At 51.3% G+C, this 27,816-nt stretch overlaps 1 protein-coding gene across 1 annotated transcript; it reads right to left on the bottom strand.

Moving 5' to 3' along the window:
- Axin2 (axin 2) lies at nt 1-27,816 on the bottom strand. The gene is made up of 10 exons (XM_010616808.2): nt 26,891-27,816; nt 19,011-19,151; nt 10,535-10,637; nt 8,215-8,355; nt 7,558-8,045; nt 7,111-7,305; nt 6,594-6,824; nt 5,915-6,010; nt 4,509-4,676; nt 1-1,416 (listed from the first exon to the last, which is right to left on the bottom strand). Exons 1-10 carry the CDS (start codon nt 27,703-27,705, stop codon nt 1,290-1,292), a joined length of 2,505 nt encoding a protein of 834 aa, XP_010615110.1. The 5' UTR covers nt 27,706-27,816; the 3' UTR covers nt 1-1,289.

The raw sequence follows: 27,816 nt of genomic DNA, 5'->3' as shown, positions 1-27,816 counted from the left end.
ACAATAATTATTGTACCAAGTAATTTTCCTTAAATGAACTCTTTATAATGCATAATTTACAGTATAAGTAGAACAAAATGCCATGACAAAAGTCACAGAGTACAAGACTTGTAATAAAAAGGCATAAAATATATTTATACATAAACCCCTTTCAAAAAACAAGGGAAAGCTTGAGCCCTCAATATAGGGCGACACACGGAGCGGGACCCCGTGCAGGTACAGGTACTGTACTGATTCAAAGTCAAGCACTAGAGGTAGTGGATTACTACTCCTTTGCCGTACGCTATCTACAGACGTATAGTACAGGGAACGATGGCGAACAGGACGCACAGATTAACTGAGCACGCACCCGGACATCGAAGGATGGGTGTCTGAAGAAATGCAACCGTTCGTGTCTTGGTGTGGGGGGCACTCCCGTGAATGGCTGTGGTCCACAGACAAAAAAAAATTTACAACAAAAACAAGGAACTGTCACTTCACTAAAAGCACAAGTTTGAACCATGAGACAGTGACTCCAGCAGGCCTCAGCCACTGGGCCCTGGGACTAGTGGGCTAGAAGACGGGGCACCCTGGTTCCAGGGTGAATCCTGCACCCCAGAATGAGGATCCCCACTCCTTCATGAGGGACCATCCCATCCACGACCAAACCCAAAACGGTGGTGATGTCACAACACAGCCAGCCCTCAAGACCTTTGAGAAACAGAGCAGCACAGGGGGGAAAAAAAATGCACCAATTTCTGCACGTGTCAATGGGAGGGCACCGTTTTCAAGCCTGTCTTCACCTGGAGAAATGCAGTGCAAGGCATGAAGAAATCATTAATGCACTCCCAGCTCAGCTCCTAAGTTCAGACAGAAGAATTAAAACTTCCTCTCTCCCGCTTCTGTGTTTAAAGCAGCATATCCATAAACTGGGGATTGGGGTAATCACTCATTCAATAAATATCAGTAAGGACTCCTGTTCAGGTAAGCTATACACAGTTTCTCTTAGTTTATGGATTTCAGATCCCTAGAAGTCATATATTACGTATGGCAGTCTCTCAAACGTCAGCATCTTCAATAGCCAAGAGTGGTCATGTTTTTAATAAATAGTTCAGGTTTTTCTTATCTCAGTACCCAGTTTGTGAAACATGAAAATCAACCTTCCCCGCCCTTCCAAAGGCCCAGTGGCCAATGCTTCCCTAGGCTTTTGTCTTCTTCATTGGTTTTATTTTCCTTCAAAGTATTTCGTGGCTGTTGTGTAGGTCCAAGACAGGCCACACCCAGGTTCGCGAAAGCCAGGTCCCCGGGGCTCAGTCGATCCTCTCCACTTTGCCCAGAATCCTGCCCTCGTACATGGGGAGCACCGTCTCATCATCCCAGATCTCCTCAAAAACCGCTCCACACGCAAACTCGTCACTTGCTTTTTTGAAGTAATACCTTAAAAAGAAAACCAGAAAAGCCTGCTGAAACTACATCCTGAGCTGTCTTAAAGCAAGCATGCCGACCCGGAGAGCTAAAGTATACGTCTGCAAGAGCAGGTGCACCTGCTAACTGCCGTCCACACGGATAAGGGCAACGGGAGTTGCCTACAGGACACATGGGGAGGAAGGCCGGCACCACCGGCCCCGCCCACACCCCCAGGGTCAAACACCCAGGGCCCCCTCTTCTGCCCCTAGTTAGATTCCTCGCTAGCCACCCAGTGCTCCTGCTTCTAGCACTGTTTGTAACTGCAAGGCATGGCAGAAATGAAGCCTCTTAGAAGCTGCAACTGACATCCTCAGCCAGGTCCACCCGGGGCTCCCGGAGGAAACCAAGCAAGGGCCTCTCCCATGGTGTCCCCAGCAGAGACCCTCAAACAGCCCCAACTCACCCCTGCAAGCTGTTACTTTCAGCCTGAAAAGCCACTTGCAGAGGGAAGGTCACAGTTCCCTGGGAGCAGAGCAAGCCTCTAAAACATTTAATAATGCGTCTCAGAGTTAGAGCTGGTTTTTGTCTTTACTTAAAAAAAAAAAAAAAAAAAATTAACTTTCCTAAATTTTTTCCACTTTAATGAAGGTGAGCCAAAAGCTTGCTTAGAAGATAAGGCTAAGTTCAACGAAACAGCTGGGTCTCCTCAGGGCCTTTGTTTTCAGTGTTCTGGCCAGCGGAGCCGGTCAGTGGGGAAACACTTCACCATTCGGGGGGTCAAAATTCTTCGGGGAGCCTGTGAGGACAGATGGCCAGAGCACAGGGAGGAGCCTGCACGCTGGGAAAAAGCCACTTTTGCAAAGGAGAGGGTCCAATCCCAATGCCACTCTCAGCCCCCAGCTCCAGCTCTTCTGGGGTTTGCCAAGGCAGGCGCTCTCGGCAACCCTGTGCAAACATGCAAGGGCCTTTTACATAACTGCACCCTCTCCCAGCAAGGAGAGAGGCAACAGTCCCTCGGCCCCACCCCAAGAACTTCAAACATGCTGCACTGCCCTCATTTTCTCCTAGGATTGGGCTTTTCCACTGCAACATGCTTTATGTGGCAAATGCTGCTTTCTCCTGACATCTGGCACCAATAGCGTCTCGCACGTCTGGAGGGACTGTTTGCTTTTTGAACCCCTGCCACGTTGAGATTACTCAACATAGCCCAGGTCCCTGCTCCACAGCCCCAACTCCACTGGGCTCCTTTACTGGGGGACACTGAAATGTTGGGGCACAAGCCGGGCTTGGGGAGTGCAGGCGTAGCACCCTGTGCCTCCGCCCCTCCTAGGAGGCCCTGAGTCCAGCCCAGGGCAGAGATAAGGCAGCTGGGAGGAGCTTCTCACAGCCTGATCCAATCAGGAAGGAATTCGCGAGCCGACCATTTGTACAAGTCTTTGTGCATTAAAGGGAGGCCAGGGCTTCAAAGCCAGGCTTATTAAATGTGCCTCAGGAAAAAAATCAGAGCCAGATGTGGCCAGAGTGGCTGAGCGAGGCACGTTCCCGGCAAGGCCCCTGCTCAGCGCTCCATGGCTCTCCTCCCTGAAGGTCACCGGCAGTTCCCCTCAAAGCCCAGCCGAGTCAAAGCGAGATCAGAACGAATCCCTGGAGGGGCACACTTGTGTAATTAGTTTCACCTGTGTCTTTTCAAGATTAAAAGCAGCAGCAGCCAGGCCTGCTTCCCAGTCCCTTTGATAACTTTACAGAATCGTCTCTTCCCAGGTATAAAAGGGAATGACCTGGGCCCAGCTACACACCCTGCTGGTCAGTCACCTACAGGGCCCTGCCGGTCCTCTAGCTCTTCCCCCTGCGAAAGGTACCACTGCTGGCCCTGTCCAAAGTGCCTGAGGCAGGCGGCTGGGAAGGCTACGCAGGGCCTGCTCTGGAGGGAAGGATCTCAGTCCCATGGAGGGACCCACCTGGCAGGCTGCTACTGGGCAGGTTTTCCACTCACACTCAGGCCCCACAGGGCAGGAGTGGATGACACCTGCTGGGGATGGGCTGTGGCCCTGCCAAGGGCCCAGGGCACACAGCTGAGAAGGCAGCACTCCTTCCCGGGGGTAGATCCCAAGACGGTGACTCCTCAGGGTGCCTTGACCTAGTGCCCTGCACCAGCAGAGTCCACATGAGCACGACACAGGCCACGGAGAAAGGGCAGGCAGCACTCTGGATGAACTCAGGCAGTTACCTGCTGCCCCATTAAGAGGAAGGAGACTGAGAAACAGATAGCAGAGTCCACATGAGCACGACACAGGCCACGGAGAAAGGGCAGGCAGCACTCTGGATGAACTGAGGCAGTTACCTGCTGCCCCATTAAAGAGGAAGGAGACTGAGAAACAGGCCAGAGCTGTCCTCCTTCCTCCTCGCTGATCGAAGTCTGTCAAGGGCCCAGCAAGGTCAGGGCACCTCCACTACGTGGAGGAGGAAAGGAGGCTGCAGGTCAAGTTCCCTTCCCAAGGCCCCAGGGAGAGACGGCAGTGAGGCGGAGGCCGAGGCCCAGGCAGAAGGCACGGCCAGCCCCACTCCCAGGTTTGGCCAACTTATTTGTTGCAGACCAAAGAACACAGGACCTGTCCAGCCTGGGGAGGAAGTTCTTCAGGCCGACAGGATGAGTGAGAAAAGTGCTGCTGGCTTTTCTTAGCCAAGGTGTCTGCTCTTCTCTGAGCCTCCAATATGGAGGCCTCTCCGCGTCCCCAACCCAGAGGAGAAAGAGGTTTTTAGGTTCTCCCACCCCCTCCCTCAGTTTGCTCCACAGTCCCAGCCCAAGGCCTTCAACATCAGGCAGTGCCTCTGCTACAGTCAGTCTAGCTCTCCTGACAGAGCAGATTGTTCTCCTTTTCCCTCAATGTTGTTCACCTGCAGGGAAAAGCCTGGCTAGCCCAGCAGCCTCCCTCTTGTGCTGCCAGGAATGAGGGGAGAGAGGAGAGAAGGAACCCGGCAGCCCTCCTGAATGCCCTCCCCAAGAAAAGGTAAGCCCCCTCCTCTGCCTCTCCCTGACCTGTTCAGGCCAGGGTAGGTGCTCCAGGCTCAGGCCCTGGGTTGTGAAGGAACTCTAGAGCAGAAAAAAGCCACAGGACTCTTACCTATAATTTCCCTTTTTGCTGAGCTGCTCTTTAAAATGGCCCAACGTCAAGCTCTGAGCCTTCAGCATCCTCCTGTACGGAATTTCTTCTCCACAGAAAAAGTAAGTGACAACCAGCTCACTGGCCTGGAGTGCGTGGACACCTGCCAGTTTCTTTGGCTCTTTGTGACTGAAAGTAAGATGGAATGCAACATGTTTAGCATCTTAAAGCAGACACACAGAACACAACACACACACACGCACGCACACACGCGGTCTCCTAGCACTAAGGCTACACAGGTGTGAGATCAAAGGAAGCTTGGGGCAGGCCTTATGTCAGACTGGTAGATGCACAATCCAATCCCACAGTCTGTAGGGTATGTATGAAGGGATGACTTCCTTTTGGTTGTGCCAACTTAAATCATGTCTCTCGCTGCCATGAAATGGGAGATTACAGCAGTCTCCTTCCAGTTAGCACAGATGGGGCACCCAGGGCTGGAGCTGCATCAGCCTCACCTGAGGCTCAGCCTTGATCTCTAGCACTGCAAGCAGCACCTGAGGTGCTCAGCAGTGAGGAAGAAAGACCACCGAGTGCCAGGGAGCCACGGGGCTCTCCCCCGTCAGGGGATGCTGTGGAGGGAAGCATGAACTCAGGATCCCTGAAGCCGACCTTGGTTCCAGCAGAACAAACACAATTGAAGGGGTCAGGTCACAGTCATTTATTCTGAGTTTGTGAAGAGCGGCTCTCAAAATAAAAGCTGTTGGCCCGGACAGCTGATAAGATTTGAAAGGTGGTTTACTCAATATTTCTTTCATTGTTTTGTTTTTAAAAACTAGGTCTCACTAAGTACACCACAGGGTGGCCTTGAATTCACAGCGATCCTCCTGACTCAGCCTCCCCAGTGCTGGGATTATAGGCACGAGCCGCCATACCAAGATACTCATACCACCAACGTGAACGGAGATGACTTCCATGTATGGACTCAGAGGCCCCTTTACCTATCTGCCAACAGCTTCATGTAAGCCCCAGAAAACTTGGGGTACATTTTCAGGATAGACGAGTCTTCTGTACTCCTCACGGATAGCACATGCTGCTCATCGCTGGTGTTAACATCAAGGTGACTTCACATACAAAGAAAGAGTTTCAAGGCTGGGGTGGTACATCCTGTGATCTCAGCACTCTGGGAGGCTGATGCAGGAGGACTGCCAAGTTTGAGCCCAGCTTGGGCAACTTAGCGACTAAGCGAGACCCTGTCCGAAAATAAAAAAGGGCTGGGAATGTACGTCAGTGGGAAGGACAATTTGAATTCCCAGGACCATTAAAAAAGAAAAAAAAAAAAGTTTCACAAAAACACAACTCCCCGTGATGGAAACCCTGACATGTAAGCCACTCAGCAGGTCTCAGTAATGCCAGGTAAAGACACTCACTCTTCTGGAGCCAGGCCTGGGGTGGAGAAGAGCGTGGCTCCCGCCTGACCAGTGGCCGTGTGGTTCCTGTCCCTCTGCTGACTGGTCACGCAGCACCTGAGGACACAGCCAGGGCGAGGGATTCAGAGGAGCACTACAGTCCCCATGGCAACTGGGAGCTGACAGAGAACTACTCTCTTTGGCCTCCTGAAGAAAAGCAGACCCAACTTCCATCCTGTGAAGACCCAACCAAGGCTCCATGTTAGCAGTGGCTGGAGGAGGCCTAGAAGGCATCTTGGTGCAGCCATTAAACTGGCCACAAGCCAGGACGGGACACTCCCAGCCCCAGAAGCCTGCTGAAGACTTCATTCTCCACCAGCCATGGCCACTTATCTGCTCACCTAACCAGCCTTAAATGACAGACATTTATGAGGAACGGGATTGATGAGGAAATTGCTTCTATTTCTAGGCATGACTCGCCTAGCAAACAGATCCTAGTTTAACTCTGACAGAACAAATATAACTAAAGAGAACAATTTCTAGAGGCCGGAGAGGAGACCCTTAACCAGAGCAGCTCCTCCTACCTGCAGAGGGTCTGGGACCGAGGCAGAGGCAAGGGCCCTCCCCCCAGGCAACAGGCCAGGACACTACCTCCAAATCTGACCCTCCCGGCCTTAACCTCTGATGCCCCTCTACCTACCGTTGCTTTGAGGGCTTCGACACCTCTGCGAGCCTGCGGCAGGCCTCCTCCAGCTGCGCCAGAGTGTTGGGTGGGGTCAGGAGAGGCATGGCAGGATCCTGGGCAAAGGGGTGAGCACGGGGGGCCGTGCGGGAGTGTCCGCTGCCCCCCCACAGGTGATGCCTGCTGACTTGCTCGCCAGGGGACGCACGGGCAGACTCCAAGGGGTAGACCTTTTTTGTGCTTTGGGCACTAAACAAGGAATGAGGAGGAAAAAGCAGAAGGAAAAAACTGGGTAAGAAAAACTGGAAAATGTGACTTCAACAGAATCTCATCTATTCTGCTTTCAGAGGAAGAAAATAACTACCACAACACGACCACGGGTCATTGCCAAAACATGACATTTTTGTGGTCTGCTCAGTCCAACGTCTAATATTAAGATGGCAGAAGCAAACAGTCCCATTTGTTTTCAGCCGACTGCAGAAATAGCCACCCCGAAAATACCTCCCTGATGGGTGCCCCGGCGGGCAGTGTTTACCTATGGGGCTTGGGCTTGCTCTGCCGCTCACTCTCCAGCATCCACTGCCAGACATCCTGTGACCTGTCTCCTTCCTCCCCAGGAAGCTGCAGGGCCCCAGCTCCGCTGGGGGCCCCTCCTTCCCTGGTGGGTAGGGCCAGGCTGGGATCCGTGCCTTTCCCGTTTCGTTTGGGCAGGGCACTGCCTCTGCTGCCACTGTGGGGAACCAAGAGCCACACCCAACCCAGGCATCCCATTAAATCTCTAGGACTTCTTGAGTAGGACAGCCTGGCGAGGGGGCAATGACGGGAAAGGTCGTCCATGCACCTGCCACCCGCCACCCTGCGGCAGCCTCAGCGCCCCCCTAGAAGATAAATACCGGTGACTGTGGGCCCCACCGCAGACCTGCCCAAGGCTCAGGCCAGCAGAAAAGTCCCACTCAGAACAAGACGGCCCCTGGACACTCACCCAAACGGCTCCCCTGGCACAGGCTCCAGAGCTCTGGGGTGGCTCTTGCATTTTGAGTAGCAGTAATACTCAGTGCTCCCAGGGCAGAAGCAGCGTACCCGCTGTGTGGCTTCTGCCTCGATCTCCTCCTTGGTCTTGGGGACAGCGTGGTGGTGGATATAGTGGTGGTGGACATGCTTTGTTGTCTGCTTGGTCAGGAAGCCCTTGACCCGGAGAAGCGGGCAGGTGGCCGTGGGGGACAGCTTGCCCCCGGGTGGGAGGGAGTGGTACTGCTGGTGGCAGTGATCAGGGGAGCGGGAGCGCGGGCTGTAGCAGCCCACACCAGGCGACTGGCAGCCAGGAGTCTTGAGAACCCTGGACAGGTGGTCGTCCAGAATCGTCTGTGGGTCCTCCTCATAGCTGCTGGAGGGCAGGAGTGACAGAGGCGGTTGGACCGGTGCCCCATCCCGTGAGGTCAGCGCCTGCTCTGACCCCTCCTTCTCTTCATCCTGAAATGGTAGGAGGGAGAGGTGACGTGGCCCAGGGAGCAGGAGAGGCCCTGGGTTTGTGCACACGGGAAGTGCGCACACTCTTGAACGCATATGCACAGACAGTGCACACAGGTGCACGCACACACACACGCGCGCGCGCACCGAACAGGGCCCCCCGCTGGCACACCTCTTGGATCTGCTGCAGGCGCTCCTCCAAGCTGTGGCGGCTCTCCATCTCCAGCTTCAGCTTCTCCAGCCTGGAGATGAGCTCAGCCGCGAAGGCAGCGGGTTCCACCGGCGCCATCTCTTTCGGTAGGCGGTGGGTTCTCTAAGGATGCAGGAGGACAAGGAGTGGGCACCATTAGCGGGCCAGGCGGGCTCCAGCGCTCCCAGGGCCCAGCAAAGCGTGCTGCAGCCCCACGTTTTGGTGGAGAGCTGACAGCGAGGCGGCCGGTGTTGCTCCAGATTTTATGCGCTGGCTCTGTGGCCTCATGGAGAGCCATGGTCCCCACTAGCGTTTGCCTTGGGCAGGAGCAGTTGGTCGCACTCCGAGAGGCCCTGCTTGTTCTCTCTGTAGTACAACCAGCCCATCAGTAGCTACTCTGAAGTAGAAAATCTTCAAAGACTGTTGTCAAACATCAAAAAAAAAAAAGCAGCCCTCTGAGGCGGGGAGGGGAGAGAAATCAACTCAAGGAAGAGAAAGTAGTCTAAACAGAAAGGGAGTTGGAAATTTAAAAAAATAAGATTGGAAAGGAGGTGGGGGAGGGAAAAGGGGGAGGGAAGGAGTGAGCCGGCCCTGGATCAGAGGAGAAGTGGTAATTTATTTCCTGGCCACACACTGCGCACCTTTGAGGTGGTGTTGTCTCAACACTGTCCTCGATCTCCCTCATTTTTCTCCTCCCCTCCTCCCTATCTCTTTGTACAGAAAATGAAGAAAGCTGCTGCAGGCTAGTAGCAGAACACTGCTGAGCTCGGCTGCCCGAAGCTGATCTATCAAGGGAAAAGGGAACATCTCCAAATCAAGTGCAGAATATAAAAAGGCACCGAGAACGCTGCCAAAAGCAGCAAACAGCGAGAACCCCCGCCGCCCAGCTTTCTGTCCTTTTTCTGTCATCTCACTGCCCCTGCCCCCTCCGCTGCTCTGCCGCCTTCCTTATCTCCCCCTTGCTTTGCCCTTTGCTTTGGGGTATGGGGAGCAGAAAGCCAACTTTCAAAGGCCAACATCTCCCCCGGTCAAAGAAATGGGCTTTGCCACAGCAACCACCTAGGCACGGCCGCGGGAGAGGGGAGACGAGGCCCTTGGGAAGGTCCCTGCCGCTGTGACACAGGCCGCTCCCTGCCGCGCCCACACTCACACCCATCAAAGCGCGGCCTGGTGGAGAAGGTCGATCTGCACACTCCAGGACAAAATCATCTCATTTACAAGCCAGGGCCACAGGATTTTTCTTTGTTAACAAAACACATCCACCCCACCCCAGGGTCAACAATTTTTGGTCATTTGTATTATTGGGGGGGGGGTCTGAATATGCTGAATTTAGGGCAAGGGAAGTCTGCCATTATCTGCATGATGAGCTTGTACCTAGGAGCTACAATCTGTGCACTAATGCAACATGGGATTAGCAATTTGACGTGTTAATTTTCTGAACACAGCCTAAGCAGACAGACCAACTGGAGTCTCTGAAGCTAGCAGGAAAGATTCATAAACAGACACCTGCTGTTAAGCCAGTCCTCTCTTCCCCTCCCTAAGGAAGAGTGTTCTTGCATCCTGGATCTCAAGATTATTCTAAGAAGTACAGCCCTGACACAGGAAATTTAACTGGGTGGATCTAGAATAAAAGGTGTCATGTGCTGACTGCTTTCAGTGACGTGTAATTAAAAGGGAAAGGTTCCAGAGGACCTTTATTACCTACACAGGAAGAATCTTCTGGGAGATCCACTCTTCCAAATCACTCAGTCTTTTTAGGCATAGGATCAGCACCAAGCCAAGCAGCAGACCAGGCTCATGGGTGGCTTGAGTGACCGAGCTACGCTGCTCAACCCAAGCAGCAGACAGGCCCCAGGATGTGACTGTCCTTCCTCTGCACTAACTCCACCAAGTATTTACTGAGTACCTAATGTGTCAGAAACTGTTCCCAGTCTGGATACAGAGGTAAACAGGACAAAACTCCTGTGCCCTCAGGGACCTTTCATTCTAGTGGGAATGCAGTTAGTCCATTACATGGTCATGCCCTGGCATTACCTGGTTTCTAGAGAGGAGCTGTTTCGATTGCTTTTTCAGAAGGAACTTTCTCTTTTTTAACTCACATAATGTAAAGGCTCAAAAAACAGGTCATCTTGAACCTGGTGGCTACTTGTGATGCCTCTGGTCCAACTCTTCCTTTCCTCCGCTTCCCATAGGAGACCTAGGCACTGCTCCTCTGATTTTGTCCTCACCTCCCCGCTCCACCTCCCATCCCTTTTCTTCAGGACTCGACTGCAGGAAGGAGCTGCCTCCCCACTGTACTCACCGGGAAATGAGGTAGAGACACTTGGCCATTGGCCTTCACACTGCGATGCATTTCTCTCTGGAGCTGTTTCTTACTCCCCACACGGTAAGGAGGAATTCCATCTCTAAGAGAAAGAAAATACTGATATCCACAGGCCTCGGGGATGCTTTCAGCACATGGGCTAACTCACACAGGCCATCCTGAGACTCTGCTACTGGTAGGACAGCCACGTGCTTCCACGGTAGTGAGTCACACATCTCCAGGCGCAACCACTGTCCTCACAGGGATGGGCCCATCCACGACCACAGTGCCACACCAACCTTCCAGTTCTGCTCATCAACCACCTCTGAGGACCTGGCACCTGCTCAGATGCCCGAGACACCTGGAAAGAGGTCGGAAAGCTCTCTCTGGCTACTGTCTTAAAACGGCTGCACTCCAACAGCCCAACACAGAGTGAAGGAGCCCCTACTTCTATAGTCCGTTATCACTGCCAGGCGCCATCAGGAAAACAGTGCCTCAGAGCACACCATGGCAAAGGCTGCAGGGACAGGAACCAACCCACAGGTATCCGACCCAGGCAAAAGTGAAGGTGTGCGTTATTTCCTCTTGGCTCCTTCCAAATTTATTTTTACAAAACCACGCTGTGTTGGTTTCATTTGGCTCCAGATCCTACCACCCTCAATCAATGAATTAGCAAAGGCTTAGGACCAATGTGGGCATAAAGAGAAAGCCGCTCCTGTGTGGTACTCTGCACAAGTCATTAAAATATGCGAGCACCTACTGTGCGCTAAACTTATTCTAGGCACGAGGCAAAAGAGCAGTGGATAAAGGAGTTAAAATTCCCTTCTTTTTAGAAGTTAATTTAAAGGGGTGGCAGAGGCAATGAGCAAAAATTATTTAGAAGGTCAGAAGTACTATGATTAAAAAAAAAGCAGCAGGGAGTCACTAGGAATGGGGGAGTTTTAATTTTAAAGTGTGTGCAGGGGATGAGGGTGGGGGATAACAGTGGTTATATATGCCTACAATCCCCACATTCTGGGAGGCTGATGCAAGAGGATCTAAAGCTGAAGCCCAGCCTAGGCAACTTAGCGAGACACTGTGTCAAAAAAATTAAAAAAGGGTAGAGATATAGCTCAGTGCTTTGTAGTTCAATCCTCAGTACTGCAAGATAAAGTGGGGGGTTGGGGGGGCTCAATGAAATCCTTCAGAAGTGAGATCTGGGAAAAGACCTGCAGCTGTATTGGCCCATACGTCCATCATTCTATTAAAAAAAACACATACAACAAAATTAGCAAAAGCTGGGCATGGTGCTGATACCTGCAATCCCAGTACTTGGGAGGGTGACGCAGGAGGTTATGTGTTCATGGCGAGCCTTGGTAATACAGCAAGTTCAAAGCCAGCCTGGATTACATAGTGGAGACCACATCTCAAAAAAAAATTAGCAAGATTTTTTTTTTTTTAAAGAAAGCCTATACTTCAGCTACCATTCACTAAAAAATGACCTGAAACTGGTATGATTTTTTAAAAATAATTTCTTTCTTGAAAGCAGCAAAGTGGTCTAAGTATGATGCTGTTTCACTGATATGATTTATGAAGCTCCAACATTCAAACATTTCCATGGTGAGTCCCACTCTGAGGCTGTAAATACTGAACTTAGGTGTTTGGATGTTTCAAGTTCCTGGTGTTGTGTTCAGCACAGAGTGAAAGGAAGAAAAACACCTCCAGCTCATCAAGTGACAGTCAACAGCACCTAAAAATATCAAGGGAGTGGGCCGGGAATTTAGCTCAGTAGTTCTGCCGCCTGCCTTGCAAGCGCCAAGGTCCTGAGTTCGATCCTTGGTACCCCCCCCCAAAAAAAAACAAAATTAAGGGAGCATCCAGGAGTAGCTGGTTGACCAGTGGCTCCTTATCTGTGATGACCTAGAGTCCTAAGTGGCTGCATTTTCCGGAAGTCTGACGACCTAGAACAAAGCAGCCACTGAGGAGACAATGAAGACTCCAGTGGAGCAACAAACCAAACCAGTTAGCCAAACCTTGGCTGAAGACTGCATGAAAGATAATCACACTGAGAGGTTCAGGGAGTGGGGAGAAGAGAGAGATTGGAGTCTAAAGTAAGAACTTCTAAGAGTCCTGCGGAAAGGGGCTGGCCATCTGACCAGTGCCCATAAGAAACAGGTCTCCCAGGCAGCCTCCTATTCATTGGGATCTGACCAAGCTCTTAAAAGTGGAACAGGAAGGGTGTAAGGTTCCAAGTCTAGCAATTTACTCTACTGCCTAAAGTTGATTTATCAAAACTGTGTCCTCACCTTGGGACAGTTTAATAGACACAGGAGAAAACTCTCCTGAGCACACATGGGCTGAGTAGCAACCAAATCCTACCCAAGGCAAGAGATTCCAACCTGAAGCCACCAGAGCCACAACCCAAGTACCCGCTGTGGGTCCAGATGCTGGCTTAGACATCATACTTCATTCTCACAAGAGCCTTCATGAACCACATTTTTTTATGACCAGGAACACTCAATGCTAGTGAAATCCAGGATTCTACTCCAAATCCAAGTCTAAGCCACTTCTGGGGTTCAGAAGAGGTGTCCTGACTCAGCAGCCTAGCCCCCAGGTCCCCATTTCCAGATGTCACTCCCAGGCCTAACAGAGGAGCTAGCTTCCTGCCGGTCTGAAGATGGAGGTGCCACTTCCTAAGCGCCACCTGACATTCTGAAAGGACACACCGGAAACGTAGGGAAGTCCCCCTGTCACTCAGTACATGCTGGCTGGAGGAGTGCCAGGCAATGGCCACAATCCTCTCCTGACTGGGTCTCTTCCTGACACTCCAGAGAGCTCTGCTCTTCGCATCTTCCTGACCATTGTGGGGAGGCAAGAGACATACACATCACGGACCCTACCATGGCTTAAGCAACACAGGTTCGAGAGGACCAGGACAGCCCCCACCTGACCCCTCCAAGACTCTACCCTGAAGTTTCCACCAAAAGACTTCATTCTATTTCCTTCCTTTGCCCTCAGAAATCAGAGGTAATGAGTTTATACCTCTCCTGCTTTCATCCTACAAGGTAGAAAAAAGAGAAAATGAAGAGTAGAGGTACAGGACAAGGAAAAGCAGTGACAACCAGAGTGAACGCCAGATGAACAAACGACTTCATAAGCACCCTACCCCCACCCCACAGCACGCAGGGAAGGGTAAAGGATCCAACTGAGGAAAGGCAACTTGTGGCCGGAGTAGCAAGGGGAGAATTCAGCCTGGGGAGGATCAAAGAGGTTTACAGGCGCCTTTAAGGAAATGTGGCTTTAATTCCCCCCAGCCAAGAATCTTCTTCCACAACAGCCCCTCATGCCAAAAGGAGGCCTCTCTTCTTTTTTTATTCAGGCTCTAGAAGTCTATGATCAGTTTCCTGGCTGCTCAAAACTGTGAGCTGAAGAGGGCCAGAGTTTTGGTCCATCTATAGTCTCCTTTAATTATAAACATTTTCGCTAACGGGCCCAGCTGTTTCTGGGGAGCACTGATTCTGAAGTGTGGACTCCACTTAGCAGCCATTTAAGCCAAGCCAATTAGCTTAGCCTTTTGACTCTGCTGGGCCTGACCTAACCTGAATGTCGTTTTCCGGAAGTTTTGAAATAGTAGGGTCCTGCGCACTCGCAAGCACACAATCTGCATTTGGCAGTCTCTCTGAGGCAGCCTCTGATCACAGCCAACATCAAAAGCCTGGTTTGTAAGATATAATATTTGAAGTCCACTCAGATGCATTCCCCAGTGTCCAGAGCAAGCCCCCATAAATAAGATATAAGGAAACAAAAATAAATAATAAACACAAACAACCCATGCCACCTGCTCCATGGAACAGAGAGCAATCTGCAGAGGTGAAGATGCTCAGAGCAGAAGCAACCTATAAATGTAGCTGATCCTGAGTGCAGGATCTCTGCAGCTCTGTGCAAAAAGACAAGACGGAGAAATCCCCGTGCCTTCAGTTTGGCCTTTACAATTCCTGCCACTTCTCCCTGCCAGGCTCTGCTGGTGGCGAGGCATCCGCCACATCTCATGTTCTTGGCCCCCAGGATTCCGGAGCCTGATGCCCTGGAACGGCCCCACGCTCCTGCTCTGCCTCCAACATGCTTAAGGACTGCTTTTGGATTTTGCTGGAAGTCTGGCAGTTAACTTTCCAAAAAAAAACAATTAAAACACCATTTCTTCTGAGAACGCAGGTTTGAGAGTAACAGGCTCATAGAATAGCCTTCTCAGAGGGCTTGTACTGAAGATTCAAATCCCCAGCCATCTTTAACAGGGCTTTTTACTTAGCAGGGAAGCAGAAGTAGGCAGCGGGCTATGGGAGACGGCAAGGAATTCTTTAAAGCCCCTGCCTGCTCTGCACATCCAGGCCCTGGCGCAAGGCTCCCTCGAATAACCAAGTACAGGCCAGCCCTGCCCCACCTACCCAGGCCTCTTGCAAAGGCCCCCGGGACTTAATTGGTTCTGTCGCAAATGAGACGATTGCTTCCCTAGGCTTGTGCCTAATGAACTCCAACCTTCTGGAGTCTATTGAAGGCTGCCTGTGACCCCCCTCTTCCCCCTTCCCCAGCCCCGTCCCCTCCCAACTCCCAGCAGGGCAGCCAGCCCCACTCCCCAGCCCCTCACAGCCTACGCTGGCCATTGTGATGAGGAGAAACAGCCAGGGCTCTTTTCATGCTTTATGGGGCGCTCCTATTCACTTGTTCAAGGAAATTTCAAAGGGGCCTGCTACCCTCTTATCCCCTCTAAGCTTCCCCAGATGAACAATGGGCTGAAAGCGATTCAGCTCGGCTTTTCATCCCCTGCACACTTTATTTCTCTCTTGGCGCTCTCATCTGCACGAGGCCCACAATTGGCAGAGCTCTGAAGAGGGCTCTAATCCCAGCCCTGGGAATCCCGAATGACCGTCAATACAGGGCAGATCACACATACCCAGGGCCAACCGGCCAGAAAGTACCTAGCATCACCCCAAGCTGCCAAGTCTGCTTGGCAAGAAAGTGGAGAGGCCACAGGGACCCCCGTGCCTGGCAGCTGATGGCAGTTTGATACCCTCAGGAGCCGGTGTGAGCAAGACCCCACCCCGTGCGCTCTAGGTTTCGGAGATGCTTTTGTCCTCACCATAGGTAGCATGAAACACAACTCCCACAAGTGGGTGATCTCTCTCTCACTGATGCCAACTGCACTCCCAGTTGGTCTGAACACGCCCAGGTGGGTCCAACTGTGACACTGAATCTGACAGCCTGCCCACTTGATTGGCATAGGGCACCAAGCCACCCAGCACTGCCAGGAGGATCAGAGCCAACACTGCCAGCTTTCTCCTGGCTTCCTGGTTTACTCACTGCCAATCTGAGGCAGCAATACCACCTGGAGGTTCTGCCAGCAGGAGCCTGAGGTATCTGCTGTGCCCCAGAGAAAGGCACTAAATGAGGTATTTTGCCTTCTTCTACCTTGGTTCTTTTGGGGGAAGGGGTTGATTTTGGTCATTGGTGGTGCTGGGGATTGAACCCAAGGTCTTTCCACCGAGCTACCTCCCCTGCCCTTCGCATTATTAGAGGCAGGCTTTCACTAAGTTGCTAACTTGCCTGCCAAGTTGCTAAGGCTGGGCTTGAACTTGTGATCCTCCTGCCTCAGCCTCTCAGTGTTGGGATTATAGGTGTGCATCACCAGGCCCAGCTTCTGTGTCTGTTTTACAGTGGACTTCAAGGACCTTTACACTACCCCTTCTACCTAGGGTCAGTGGCTGTCAAACCTTTCCAAAGCCTGAAAGTGGCTTCCCTGTGCTTCAAGTTTACCAAGGGATAAGGGGGAAGGAGTGAGAACCTTAAAGTCAGTTTTCAATGAAGATGAAAACACTTTTCTTCTGGGCAGGGAGTGAGTAAAAGAGGAGTCAGTGGGGGGTTAGGATGTCCTCCTCTTACTCTTCTGCAACCCTCAAAAAAAGAAAGCATTCTTATTAACTAATAAAAAGAAAAGAACCGCAAGTGGCTCAGAGGTCTGAGCAGCTGGTCCTATTAACGTTCTCATGGCAAAAATATATGTGCAGGGGGAGACACAGCAAATAACAGGCAGGGCCCGCACCAAGCCGAGTCTGAGAGCTGCCTTTGCAGCAAGGGTCAGTGATGCCCAGGACCTTCCTTCCTGTGTGTCAAAGTCACCAGGAACTATCTACCTTTTTCACTGGGTCTTGTGAGGAGCGAAAGAAGCTGGGAAGCGCACCGAAGTTATCTCACCTCGAACCCAGAATAACACCTCAGTGATGGGGATGCAGCGCAGCCAAGGACCAGGAAGCAAGCCAAAAACAGTCTCTAAGAAATCTACACAGAAGCCTCACAGTCTTAAGTGAACTGCACTGGACTTAGGAGTCACTCCATTCAGTTCAGACTCTCACTCTACACGTAACACTAAGATACCCATGCAGTCCACATAGTAATAATGCAGAGTGACGTCTGACAGAAACAAGGACACAGACAGTAGCAAAAAAAAAGCAGGTAGAATGATAAAGAAAAAAAACTATTTAAAGAATGGGGGTCGCCAACAGACACAGCGCAGATAGCTCTGCACAACCACACATAGCCTATGAAATGCAAGGTAGTAGGAAAATAAGACCTCATGTTAATTTTTTAAATTATGAAGGAATAAACTTTGCCTTACGTGATACTACTGAGTAAAAACAGAGCAAAATGACTTTTAAAATGTATGTCCCAGCTGGGCATGGTGGGGCATACCTGTAATCACAGCACTCTGGGAAGCTGAGGCAGGAGGATCACAAGTTCTAGCCTAGTCTGGGCAACTTAGCAAGACCCTGTCTCAAAATAAAAAGGGTCGGAGAGGGAGCTCAGTGTGAAGGCCCTAGTGCAATGCCCAGCACCCCCTCCCCAACACAAACAAAAGAAGGAAGTGGGGAGGGAAGGAGGGAAAGAAAGAGAATGTATATCCAAAGAATAATTTTTTTCAAGCATGGACACTCTAAAAAAGATTCAGTGAATATGAAAACCCACCTCTCTGAAACTTTTTATTCCTCCACAGCAAATGAAAGATGGTCCCCTCTGCTGTGTTTTCACTAATGCCAGCTGGTATTCTTTTAGTAAAACGGAACTTTTCACCTTAAGGTTTCATTGCCCTTTCTTAACAGGGGAATTTAAGGCCACACAATAAAAACCACCAGAAAATCAATAGCAAAGTCCCAAGCTAACTTCATCAGCTTTTCCATTCCAGTGGCCCCATGCCGCAGGCCAAGGACAGTGGCCAACAGAAAGGAGAGTGTCTCAAACAAATGAGAGGAAGCTAAAAGGAACAAAGTCTAAGTAAGTGTGCCAGAACTTGCACCATTCAGTGGGGATGCCTTTCAACATTGTTCCCTTAGCAGGCAAAAGTCTGACTCCAAAACATTTGTTGAAAAGCAAACCTTCAAAGGCCATTTCAGGAATGGTGGGTCTCACTGAGCGAAAAGCCTTTGGAGAAAGGCAATGTGCCCAGGCCCCACCATGAGTCCCCTGAATCAGAACCTCACAGGTTGGCAGGAAACAGGGTTACTGAGGCCACCACTACACATACAGCCACTCCCCACCCACCCCAGGAGATCCATGAGAATCACTGCTCTCCATTCGGAGAGCTCAACTTGACTACCAATAACCTAAGAATCAAAGCATAATTTAACCTGATGGTCTACTGACTCCATCACACCACCTCAATGACTGATGGCTTTCAAAAATTAGAGCCATCCACCCACACAAGATGCAGTGTTGGGCACTACTTTGGAGAGAGCTCCCAGTCAGGGTGTCTCACATTTGACAGAGTCTATGTTCCACCAACATTTCTTAAACCAAATGCTGTCCACTGAAACATTTCCACGCAGGCAAAGTGCACAGTGATCCTTTAAAGATAACTGACTCTCTGATCACCCCAATGAACTCCTAAACACAAACCCTCTGATGTCACCCCATGTCCCACCTGTTGGTTCTGCATGCACTTTGGACACCCAGGTTCAAAGACCAACCAAGCAACTGTACCGAAGGGGACAACCAGAAGATGATGTTTGTTTGTTTGTTTGTTTGTTTGTTTCAAGGGGGTGGGGGGACAGGGTCTCACTATGTAGTTGAGACTGACCTGGAACTCATTATGTAGCCCAGGCTGGTCTTGAACTCACAGAGATCCTCCTGCCTCAGCCTCTCAAGTGCTGGGATTACAGGCATGTTCCACCACGCCCAGCTAGAAGACGGTTTTTTAAACTCAAGAAATCCATAGTCATCTTAACCTGCTGTACTCTGGCTTTCTTCTGTTAAGGTAGTACCCCAAGTTTCCCCTTCAAGGCTGTCAGCTTAACACTATCCAGCCTATCCTATTACTCCCTTGTCCCAAACAAACGTCCACACTCACACAGATGGGATTTATGAAGCCAGGTGGGAATGTAACGGTCCTGCCCAGGTGCCCTGGTGAGTCACACGCCCAGCGGTACACACGGAGGGGACACCAGATACTTACACACTGCTGTCTGTCATGGACATGGAGTCATCGGTCAGCGCATCACTGGATACCTCACTGTCATTGGCGCTGGTGGCTGGTGCGAAGGCGTAGCCAGAACCTACATGATAGGGGTTAACAGGGTCGCTCCTCTTGAAGGACCTAGGAGAGAAGACAACAGGCGTGTGTTCATGGACCCTCACCAGAAACCAAGTCATCATGTGAGCTCAAAACAACCAAGGGCACAACCCTGCATCTGTTTCATGCCATCCTGATGCCCTGTCCAGCCACAGCCTGGACAGAAAGCAAAGGTCACAGAAGGGAGGCCTGCTAACCACGGACTCTCCATGGGCAGAAGGCAAGCTGGCTTCTCCTGCCCCCAGAGGAGGCTGGGCAAGGGCTAATGTTTCAGAGGCAGCCCAGAGAGCCCCTGAGTCCCAAATACATGCTCACAGGGAAGACACACACCCCACTCTAGGAAGGCAGACCATGAGGAGAAGGAGGTAAGTTGGTGGCAGTTGCGACAGTGACGTGATGGATTATCTTCCCCCTCCCAGCCTCCATATCCAAGCCTAACCAAAAGAATCCAGTTTTGGGCCCCCAATTCCCTGTCTCAGGTTTGTCAGCCTAATCCAGAGATGCAAACAACTACAGTCATAGTGTGACTGTCTTACTTTGGCGCTGCGCCCACTGAGCTGCACAGACAGAGTAGGCAGGGTAGGTAGGAGAGCTCAAGACAGTGTTTAAGGTTCTCGTCCCAGCCGAGTGCAGGGCCTCTGCCATGCCCCTGCCCCCACCCTGGCCTTCCTTACCCAGGGCTCACAGAGGCCTGTAGGGCTGAAATGAGCAGCACAGCTGTTTCAAAGGCAGGCCCAGGCCCCTCCTCCGGGGGTCTCCAGCCCCTTTGTCTCATTGGCCTCTGGGTCCCCACTCCGCTCTCTTGATCTCCTCCCAGAACAAGCAGTGTGCCTGTCTCCTGCTGGGTCACATTCCTCTTGTGTCACCAGCCAGGGAGTTCAGTAGGGGGAGGGGAGATGGGCTCTGGCCTGAAATTGTAGGAGGCCTTGTCCAGAGCCCCCAAGCCACTCCACTGGGCTGCTCCGGCTCGGCAGATACCAAAGAAATCAACTACAGGAGAAAGAAAAGGCTCAGAAAAGAACCCAGTCTATGGGCCACAGCAGCAGAACTACATAGCCCTGGGCCGGGCAGATGAGAGGGACCCTGAAAGGTTCCAGTCCATCCTGTGCATGTGCTCTCCGTGCTCCTGTTCACATGTATCCGGCACTGTGCCGAGCTCCTGGGTGTCTGCAGCCCCAGGGCTCCAGTCTCCTGACACCCAGGGCCTGGGTGGACATACGACCAGGATGTGAGAGGTACGCACGGTGTTACCACCAGTCCACGAGATGACACACATCGCCCCGGGCCAGACAGCACTGTGCTGTGCCCGCCTGACAGATGAGGCCCTGCCCTGCACAGCACAGCTGGAACTGGTGGGCCTGGCATGGATCCCTCTGGCTTTCCCTCCACCTTCCTTTCTGCCTCCTAATGCAAAGTTTTCGAAAGGTCTTCTAAAATAAGACGTACGGCATGAGCAACTAGTGTAAGGACCAAGTGATAGAGTGCAGGTTTCTAGAAGGGACAGCTGGGAGCGAGGCACATCATGTTGGATAAGCAGGAATTCAAGATGACACCAGGAAAGGCAGAGAACAGCTCTCCCCAGACTGGGGCGTCTAAGGGCTCAAACTAGTCAGCTAAGAAGGCTGGGACAGGGGAGAAAGAGGAGGGCCTTGAGTGTAACACTAGAGTCTGTCCTATCGGGACAGGGCTTGGGAGCTGGGGGCGGAGAGCAAGAGAACTCAGCAGCACCTGGGGCCAGGGTGCCAGCAGGCTGGACTGGAAGGGGGGATGAACGCAAACAGGGAGCCATGGGAAGCTGTTGTCACATTTGGTGGGAGGCACTCAACGGGGACAGTGGGCATGGGAAAGTGGAGAGCTAGACCCCGTCTGTGAGGAGCATTTGCTCTAGCTGAAGTCACTAGGATGAACCTTGCCGACCTCTAAACCAAAGCCCTCCTTCAGAAACAGAGGGCTGGGGATGTAGGTTGGGGCTAGGGTGTCTGGCTACTATGTGCAAGACCCTTGGAGTCTATCCACATTACCACCATTACCGCCCCCTACAGAAGGTAGGAAGAATCAAAGGCAAACACAGACTGAACCCTTGGTATGCATGTCAGGGCTGTCCCACCGGACACTCAGCCAGAGCAGCTGGACCTTAGCTGGGACCCTGGTTCTGTTCTGCACTAGGCTAGTGTGGAAAGCCGGGGCTCAGAAATATTACACGGCCATACAGATCGGCTGGAAGGTGCCACCTGAAGTGTTGCACATGAGTCACAGAATACTTCCTGCCAGGTGACTCTGAGCTGCCCCGGGGATACTGGCCCTATTCTCTCTGGAGAGGCAGGACAGTTCACCAACTCCTGGAACTTTCTGTGAAGAGCTGATGAGTATGGTTAAAGATCTTTTATGCCTAGTCCTCCTCTCTGTGTCCTCTGGGGTTTCCAGACCCTGGATGTAGGGGAGTGCTGAGAACACAGGACGAGGGCGGATGACTTTTCTGGAGGTGGGAAGGCTGAGGGATCAGTGAAAGCAGCCTCCTAGCAGAGGGAGAACTTAGAAGAGGAGGTCAGCCCCCAGCTTCCAGGCCTAGAACATGAGGAAGTGGCTCTGCAAGTCAGAAAGAAGAAAGGGTTTCTAAATGGTCAGCGAAGATCCAGGGAGCGGCAATGATGGAGACAGGTCAGGTAGTTGCTCGGGTCTTTAAAAGAGCCCTCTAGGGTGGCTGACTAAAAGCACGCAGGCATAAGGACTTCTGTGCGACCCTGGCGGGAACCAGAAGTCAGACACTTGAGAGCAGGTGCCAGCTAATCTGTCAGCCAGCTGGGCCGTGTCACAGCCCCCCTAGGTGTTCAGCACTCACGGAGAGTATGTGCAGTTCAAACACAGCCACCTGTACCACATTCCTCCACCCTCAGGCCCAGGCAGGGCCCTGTAACCGAGGTTATCACAGTAGCACCCTCCAGAAACCACCACCAACACAAATGGAGAGCTCCTGTTTTCTTGAGAATGTTACCAATTTCTCTGGAAGTGTTGATTACAACACAGCACTGGTGCATGTGCCAAGCACCTGTGCACAGACCAGACTGTACAGCCCATGAAGGGTCAGGCCCATCTTCACATATGGATCTCCCACACCAGCAGTATCTGGTGGCGCATGGCAGGAGATCAACATTTGGCTGAGCCGTCTTCAAAGACCTAGATCCATCAAACGGTCGCTGAGAAGTTTCAAAAGAGGCATAGTACAAGATCAAAAAAGCCAAAGCAGCCTTAAATAGCATTGAAACACTGTTTCTATCCCCTCAGTCTTTCTATCTTGGTGGTATTAACACATCAACAATGTCTCAGATGTAAGACTTATACTTCAGCCTCCAAGGGGAGAAAATGACTCCACAGAAATTCCTTCCTCCCCAACAAAAAAGACACCTAACTCAAAGCCCAGGAGTGAATTCTTTCACACATGGATCCCAAAATAAACTAGGCTTCCTCCACTTCCAAAATAGAGGGCTACTGTGTGGCCAGTAATTAAAAATGGAATACACTGCTCTTGACTCAGCTGACTGTAATAAAGCACAAATCATAACAAAACGAGTCAGGGTTGTGGGGAGAGATAGAAACTCAATTTTGAGAACGTTCTCAAAAAACACATTAATTTTAAGAAAATGGATTAGAGCTCTTTTCTTGTGATTACTTTAAAAGAAAAAAAAAAAAGGAAAGAAACTCGAACATGCTGCAGTAATTGTACCCAGATGCTCTGATCACTTCCTCAGGACTGTCCACTCCCAGTGCTGGGGGGATTCTGCATTCCTGCAGAGTAGGAGGCCTGGGGAGTGCATCCTGGGCTGGGTGTGCACCCACAGGCCTGTCTGCCGCCTCGGGACACGAAGGGTTTGTCAGCTGGCAGGCAGCAGAAGCTCCTGGGACCTCAAGGAGAAAACGTGTGGCTGGCTCATTCGGACTTTTTCTTTTTATCCCTCGGTTTTTCTGAGACAGGGTATCACTATATAGCCCAGGCTAATGGGAAACTTAGGATCCTCCTGCCTCAGCCTCCCTCACCTGACCTTATCTCTTATTCTGATAAGAAGCTGCCCCCTCCCATACCCCAGAGCAAAGGCTCCCTGCAGAGAGGAGCCAAGAGATCCCACCCAAGGGGCATCCTTTTGAGGCCCCTCTGAGGACAGTGGAACAAACAATGACTTGCTTCTGAGGCTGGGATCAGGGCTTCCCAAGAGCCTCTGACAACTTAACTCACAAGGTCATGGCTCTAAAGGTAACACCCTCTTCAGCGCACATCCTGAAGGCAAGATGAAATGGGGGACAGCGAGAAGTCAGTGCCTTTGGGAACCAGCCGTAAGTTTGACAAGTGTGTTTCGGCCAACTGACTTCATTCCATCGAAGCTTTAGCCTCTTTGCTGGCTACTGCTTGCTCCCAGCTTGTCCGTGCTATGGCCTCATGCTCTTTGACAGCTGAAACTAAGCTTGCTTCGGATGGCTTCTCACAAAAATGGGCCCCACCAGCCAGTTCTTTCAGAGACCAGCAGAAGGCCACCTGCTGGGCCTGTTGGGTTTTAAGTGAGGCCAGAGCAGAGCAGCAAGATGGGAGGCAGAGGAGACCAGCCCAGGGCCCAGGAAGAAAGAAAAAGGGCACAGGGAGTGCTCTGTGCACCCACGACTGTATTCTCATTCCCAAAATAAATGCTGGGCTGGGCGCCGGTGCCCACAGCCCCCTCCGCACACACCTCAACACTGCGTGCGCTTGTGCTGGGCTCTTACACAGGCTTCCACCAACAGCTCACTTCTGCTCTCGGTTATTTATAGAGGCCATCAAAAGCCTAGGCATCCCACTCAACCACTCGCAAACCAGGGCCCTTCCCTCTGGAGGGTAATTCCTGCTCTTCCGTCCCAACTATTTATATTAAACCTGACACCAAATCAGTAAGGACACAAACAAGTCATTAAAAATGAGGCTCATTTGAGTGTCCAAGGTAAACAGGGCCTGGAAGACCAGCCAGTGCCCTGGGCGTCCGGCTGCCAGGACGACTCAACAGCCAAGAAGAACCCTGGGCAGGGCACACGTTTTCTGTCTCCCTCACTTCCCTACCATCCACCCTCCACGCCAGGTGCCTCGTGCAATGATGAGTACTGGAATCAGATGGGGCCCTGCGTGACAAGAACCAGCTGGAAAGGCAGATCTGACTATGGTCAACAGGTACAGAAGGGTGAGGGGCGGGAAGGAGACATTTTGAGACCTTGCGACGAAAAATGACGAAAAATGAGCTAAGTCCCGAGTCACCCTTTAAAAGTGATAGGCCAACCTCGTTGCTCCTTTCAACATACCCAGTTATTATCATTCATTATGCTAATTATAACACTTTTACCTTTTAAAAACGTTTCCCTTTAGAAAAGGCTTTCAAGTTTATTATTTTGATCCTAAGCACAACGCTACGTAGGGCATGGAAGGGATGGTGCCCACCCATTTCACAGATGGGCATGTGGGACTGAGAAATGTTTCAGTTGGCGTAGTGAGTGATCCCAGCTAGAACCCAGGCCTCTGAATACCTCAAGATACTTCCCAATACATGATACACACACTCGAATATCTTGCATGTTAAAATGAAATTAAGGGCTGGGGATCCCCAGTACTGATGAAATGAAGCCATCAGGACATGACTTAAATTCTTTCACAGTGCCCAATACGTATGGGCTCCATGCAGTCCAGGTAAATGCTTCATTCCAATCCAGCAGTGGGAGAAAGCCCACATCAATCTAGTACGGAAATTCTCAAGGTCAACAAAAATTCCCATCGCTAGACATCAACTGTGTCTCCAGTTCACAACCAAGAAGGCTGCACCGGAAAACACAATCTTCTGCCCTAGCCTCGAGGATCTCAAAAGCTTCACAAAAGTAATCTCTGACAAGATATTAATGCTGATAAATGCCTATCCCAAATAAAGGGATACGAAAGAGGGAGGAGGTGAGCAAGGCTGGGTCCCCACTGTCACCTACGAGGAGAAGAGTCACAGCCGGGTCGTGCCTGGGGAGCACTTTCTTAGGATGTCTTCCAAACCCCACACTGGGCCATTCACAAAGGTGACACTCTGGGGCTGACTGACACTAGGAGACAGAGGCCCCACTGTCAGAAGGCCCCTGGAGAGGCAGGCTTACCACAGGCCCTAAGGAGTCTCCGCTGCAGCTGCCAAGCCGGAGGGCAAGGAGGCCAGAAGCAGAGGCTTACCCACATGCCCTCAAAATGGACCTCGCCAGGAGAAGCAGGTGCCCAGGGACTGTCCTGCTGCAGAGGCCAGACCCAGAATCTTCCTCCAAAACATCCTGACTCCATAAGCTTAAAGACACCAAAACAACCACCTCATGTGATCCTGTCTCCTTGCAAAAGCCAACCCAGTTTTATTTAGGTATAGGCCAGATAGATGTCTGAGCACTGGTGAACTGGCTTGTGCGGCTGTAAGTGCGCCCCCTGGTGGTTGGCAAACTAGAACTTCCCCTTCTTACTAGCAATCAACATTAAATCACGGCTTGCTAGGCTCAGAACTACCCACCTATCCCAACTCAAGGAGCTGCGGATCAACTATCCAGTACCTTGTTGCTGTTCCTACTTTGGGACAGTGGCAGCCACACCCTACAGAGAGGGGGAAGTCTTCCGAGATGGCTATCAAGACTGCATCCTGGGTCCCTGACACAGAGAACTTCCCAGGTAACAAGATAAGCCATTCTGACATCAGTCAAGTGGACAGCAATCAAGTGCCACCACCGGCCTCCGGCCCTGCAGGTCACAGGCAACAAGCTAGAACTAAGACATGCATTCTCTTTTTGGGTATTTGGAAGTGGGGAAAGGCAAAGAAAGAGTAAAATTCAATTCTAACAGGAGGTCTGAAGTTGCCTGCAAAGGTCAAGAATTTTAAGACTTGGCTGTTCCGTAAAGTACTGTTTGTCTTTGAAGCCTCAAAAAGAGAAAGCACTCCACAGCCTAGTACTCCTGCACCAAGATCTCTTCTCCAAAACACTAGCCACCAAATAACCAACTAAGGTCTGACCCTTAGGCTCGTGAGCCTCTAAAATCTGGATTAACAGACCAGCAGACACTAAGGCTAAGGGCCCTTCATTCAAGAAAGTCACTGGGCCTGCCCTCGTAGAAGGGCCTTCCCTGAGACAGAAGAGTTTCTTGCTGGTAATGTCTAATTCTACAAAGAGAGCCACAAGCTCAGTCATTAAGCCAATTGCTGCCTCTTATCTTAACACAAAAAGTTCAAAAGATCCTACTTACCCCTCAGCGGGTGTACACGTTATTTCCTGTGCCTTCACCACAACCCAGTTGCCTCCCAGCCACATTACTTCCAGCTCTTTGCTGACTAGTGGGGAAATGACCCCTTCCCAAACCAGTGCTTAGTGGGTCTGGTGACTCAGAGGCATCAAAAGCTGCTTAGTCCTTTCTCTCTATCACCCCTTCGGAGACTCTTGACCAGGATAATAAGTAACCCACATTAATGAATACTGTTTGCCACTGTTTGAAGTCAGCACGGGAAGACTGCAAGTATTTAGCTGTGCGTGCATCACTTCCACACACACCCCCTTTAAACAACAAAAAGCAAGATCAAAGCATTCATGGCCAGCGGTCCCAGCTCTCAACAGACCTTCCCTCAGCCTCTGAAACACATCCATCCATCCGTCCGTCCGTCCGTCCGTCCAACCACCCTACTTAACTCAAAACATCTGTAAGGCCAGGACCATCCGGCAAATCCCACCCACACCAGCCCCTACCAAAGTCTTACCTGTATCCATTTTCAACAGTTTCCATGGACCTCACACCCACTGTGGCCCTCAGGGTTTTGCTGGACAAGCCGACCACAGTAGGTGAAAGTTTGCACTTGAAGTCAGCACAAGTCCACTCCTCTTCTTCATTCAAGGTGGGGAGGTAGCCACACAAGACCTTTAGGCTCCCCAGTCCCGAGTTACTCATGTAGGCTGTGTTTTCTCCCCCACTCCTCACATATTCGAGGTATATATCAGAAGTCAAAAACATCTGGTAGGCATTTTCCTCCATCACCGACTGGATCTCGGTCTGCGCCTGGTCGAACATGATGGAGTCAATTTGCTGGTTCTTGATGCCATCTCTTATGTAGGTCTTGGTGGCAGGTTTCAGCTGCTTGGAGACGATGCTGTTGTTCTCGATGTACCTTTTGTAGATTGCTTTGGCTACTCGCAAAGTTTTAGTATCCTTCAGGTTCATCTGCCTGAATCCATTGCAGGCAAACCAGAAGTCTAAGGTATCCACACATTTCTCCCTCTCCAGGAAGGTCCGGAAAAGGTAAGCACCGTCTTGGTCTCCCAACAAAGAGTGCAAGGACTTTGTCCACCTGGTCAGAGGGGAATCGGGGGATGCCCGCCCCTCTGGCTCCCCCAATCCATCTTCATTCCGCCTGGCGTTGGAGGAGACAGGCATGGGTTTGGTGGCCTGGCCCTTGCCCACTCCGGACTGGCACGGTGGAGTCTCCCCTTCTTCCCCGGGAACCGGGGGCCGAGGCGCATCCTCTCGGAAGCTGCTGCTGGGATCCGGGAGGCGAGTCACCAACACAGCGCTACTCATGGTTAGTGAGCTCTTCAGAGTTTGGGAATTCTTTTTCTTCTTCCAGTTCCTCTCAGCACTCCCGCCTGGTCTCTTTCTCTCTCAAGTCAGCAGGGGCTCATCTGAGCCTCC

This window comes from Fukomys damarensis, unplaced genomic scaffold, assembly GCF_012274545.1.
Source record: "Fukomys damarensis isolate Sample0158 unplaced genomic scaffold, DMR_v1.0_HiC HiC_scaffold_23, whole genome shotgun sequence".
NCBI lineage: Eukaryota > Metazoa > Chordata > Mammalia > Rodentia > Bathyergidae > Fukomys > Fukomys damarensis.
This window is presented reverse-complemented; position numbering and strand designations above follow the sequence as displayed.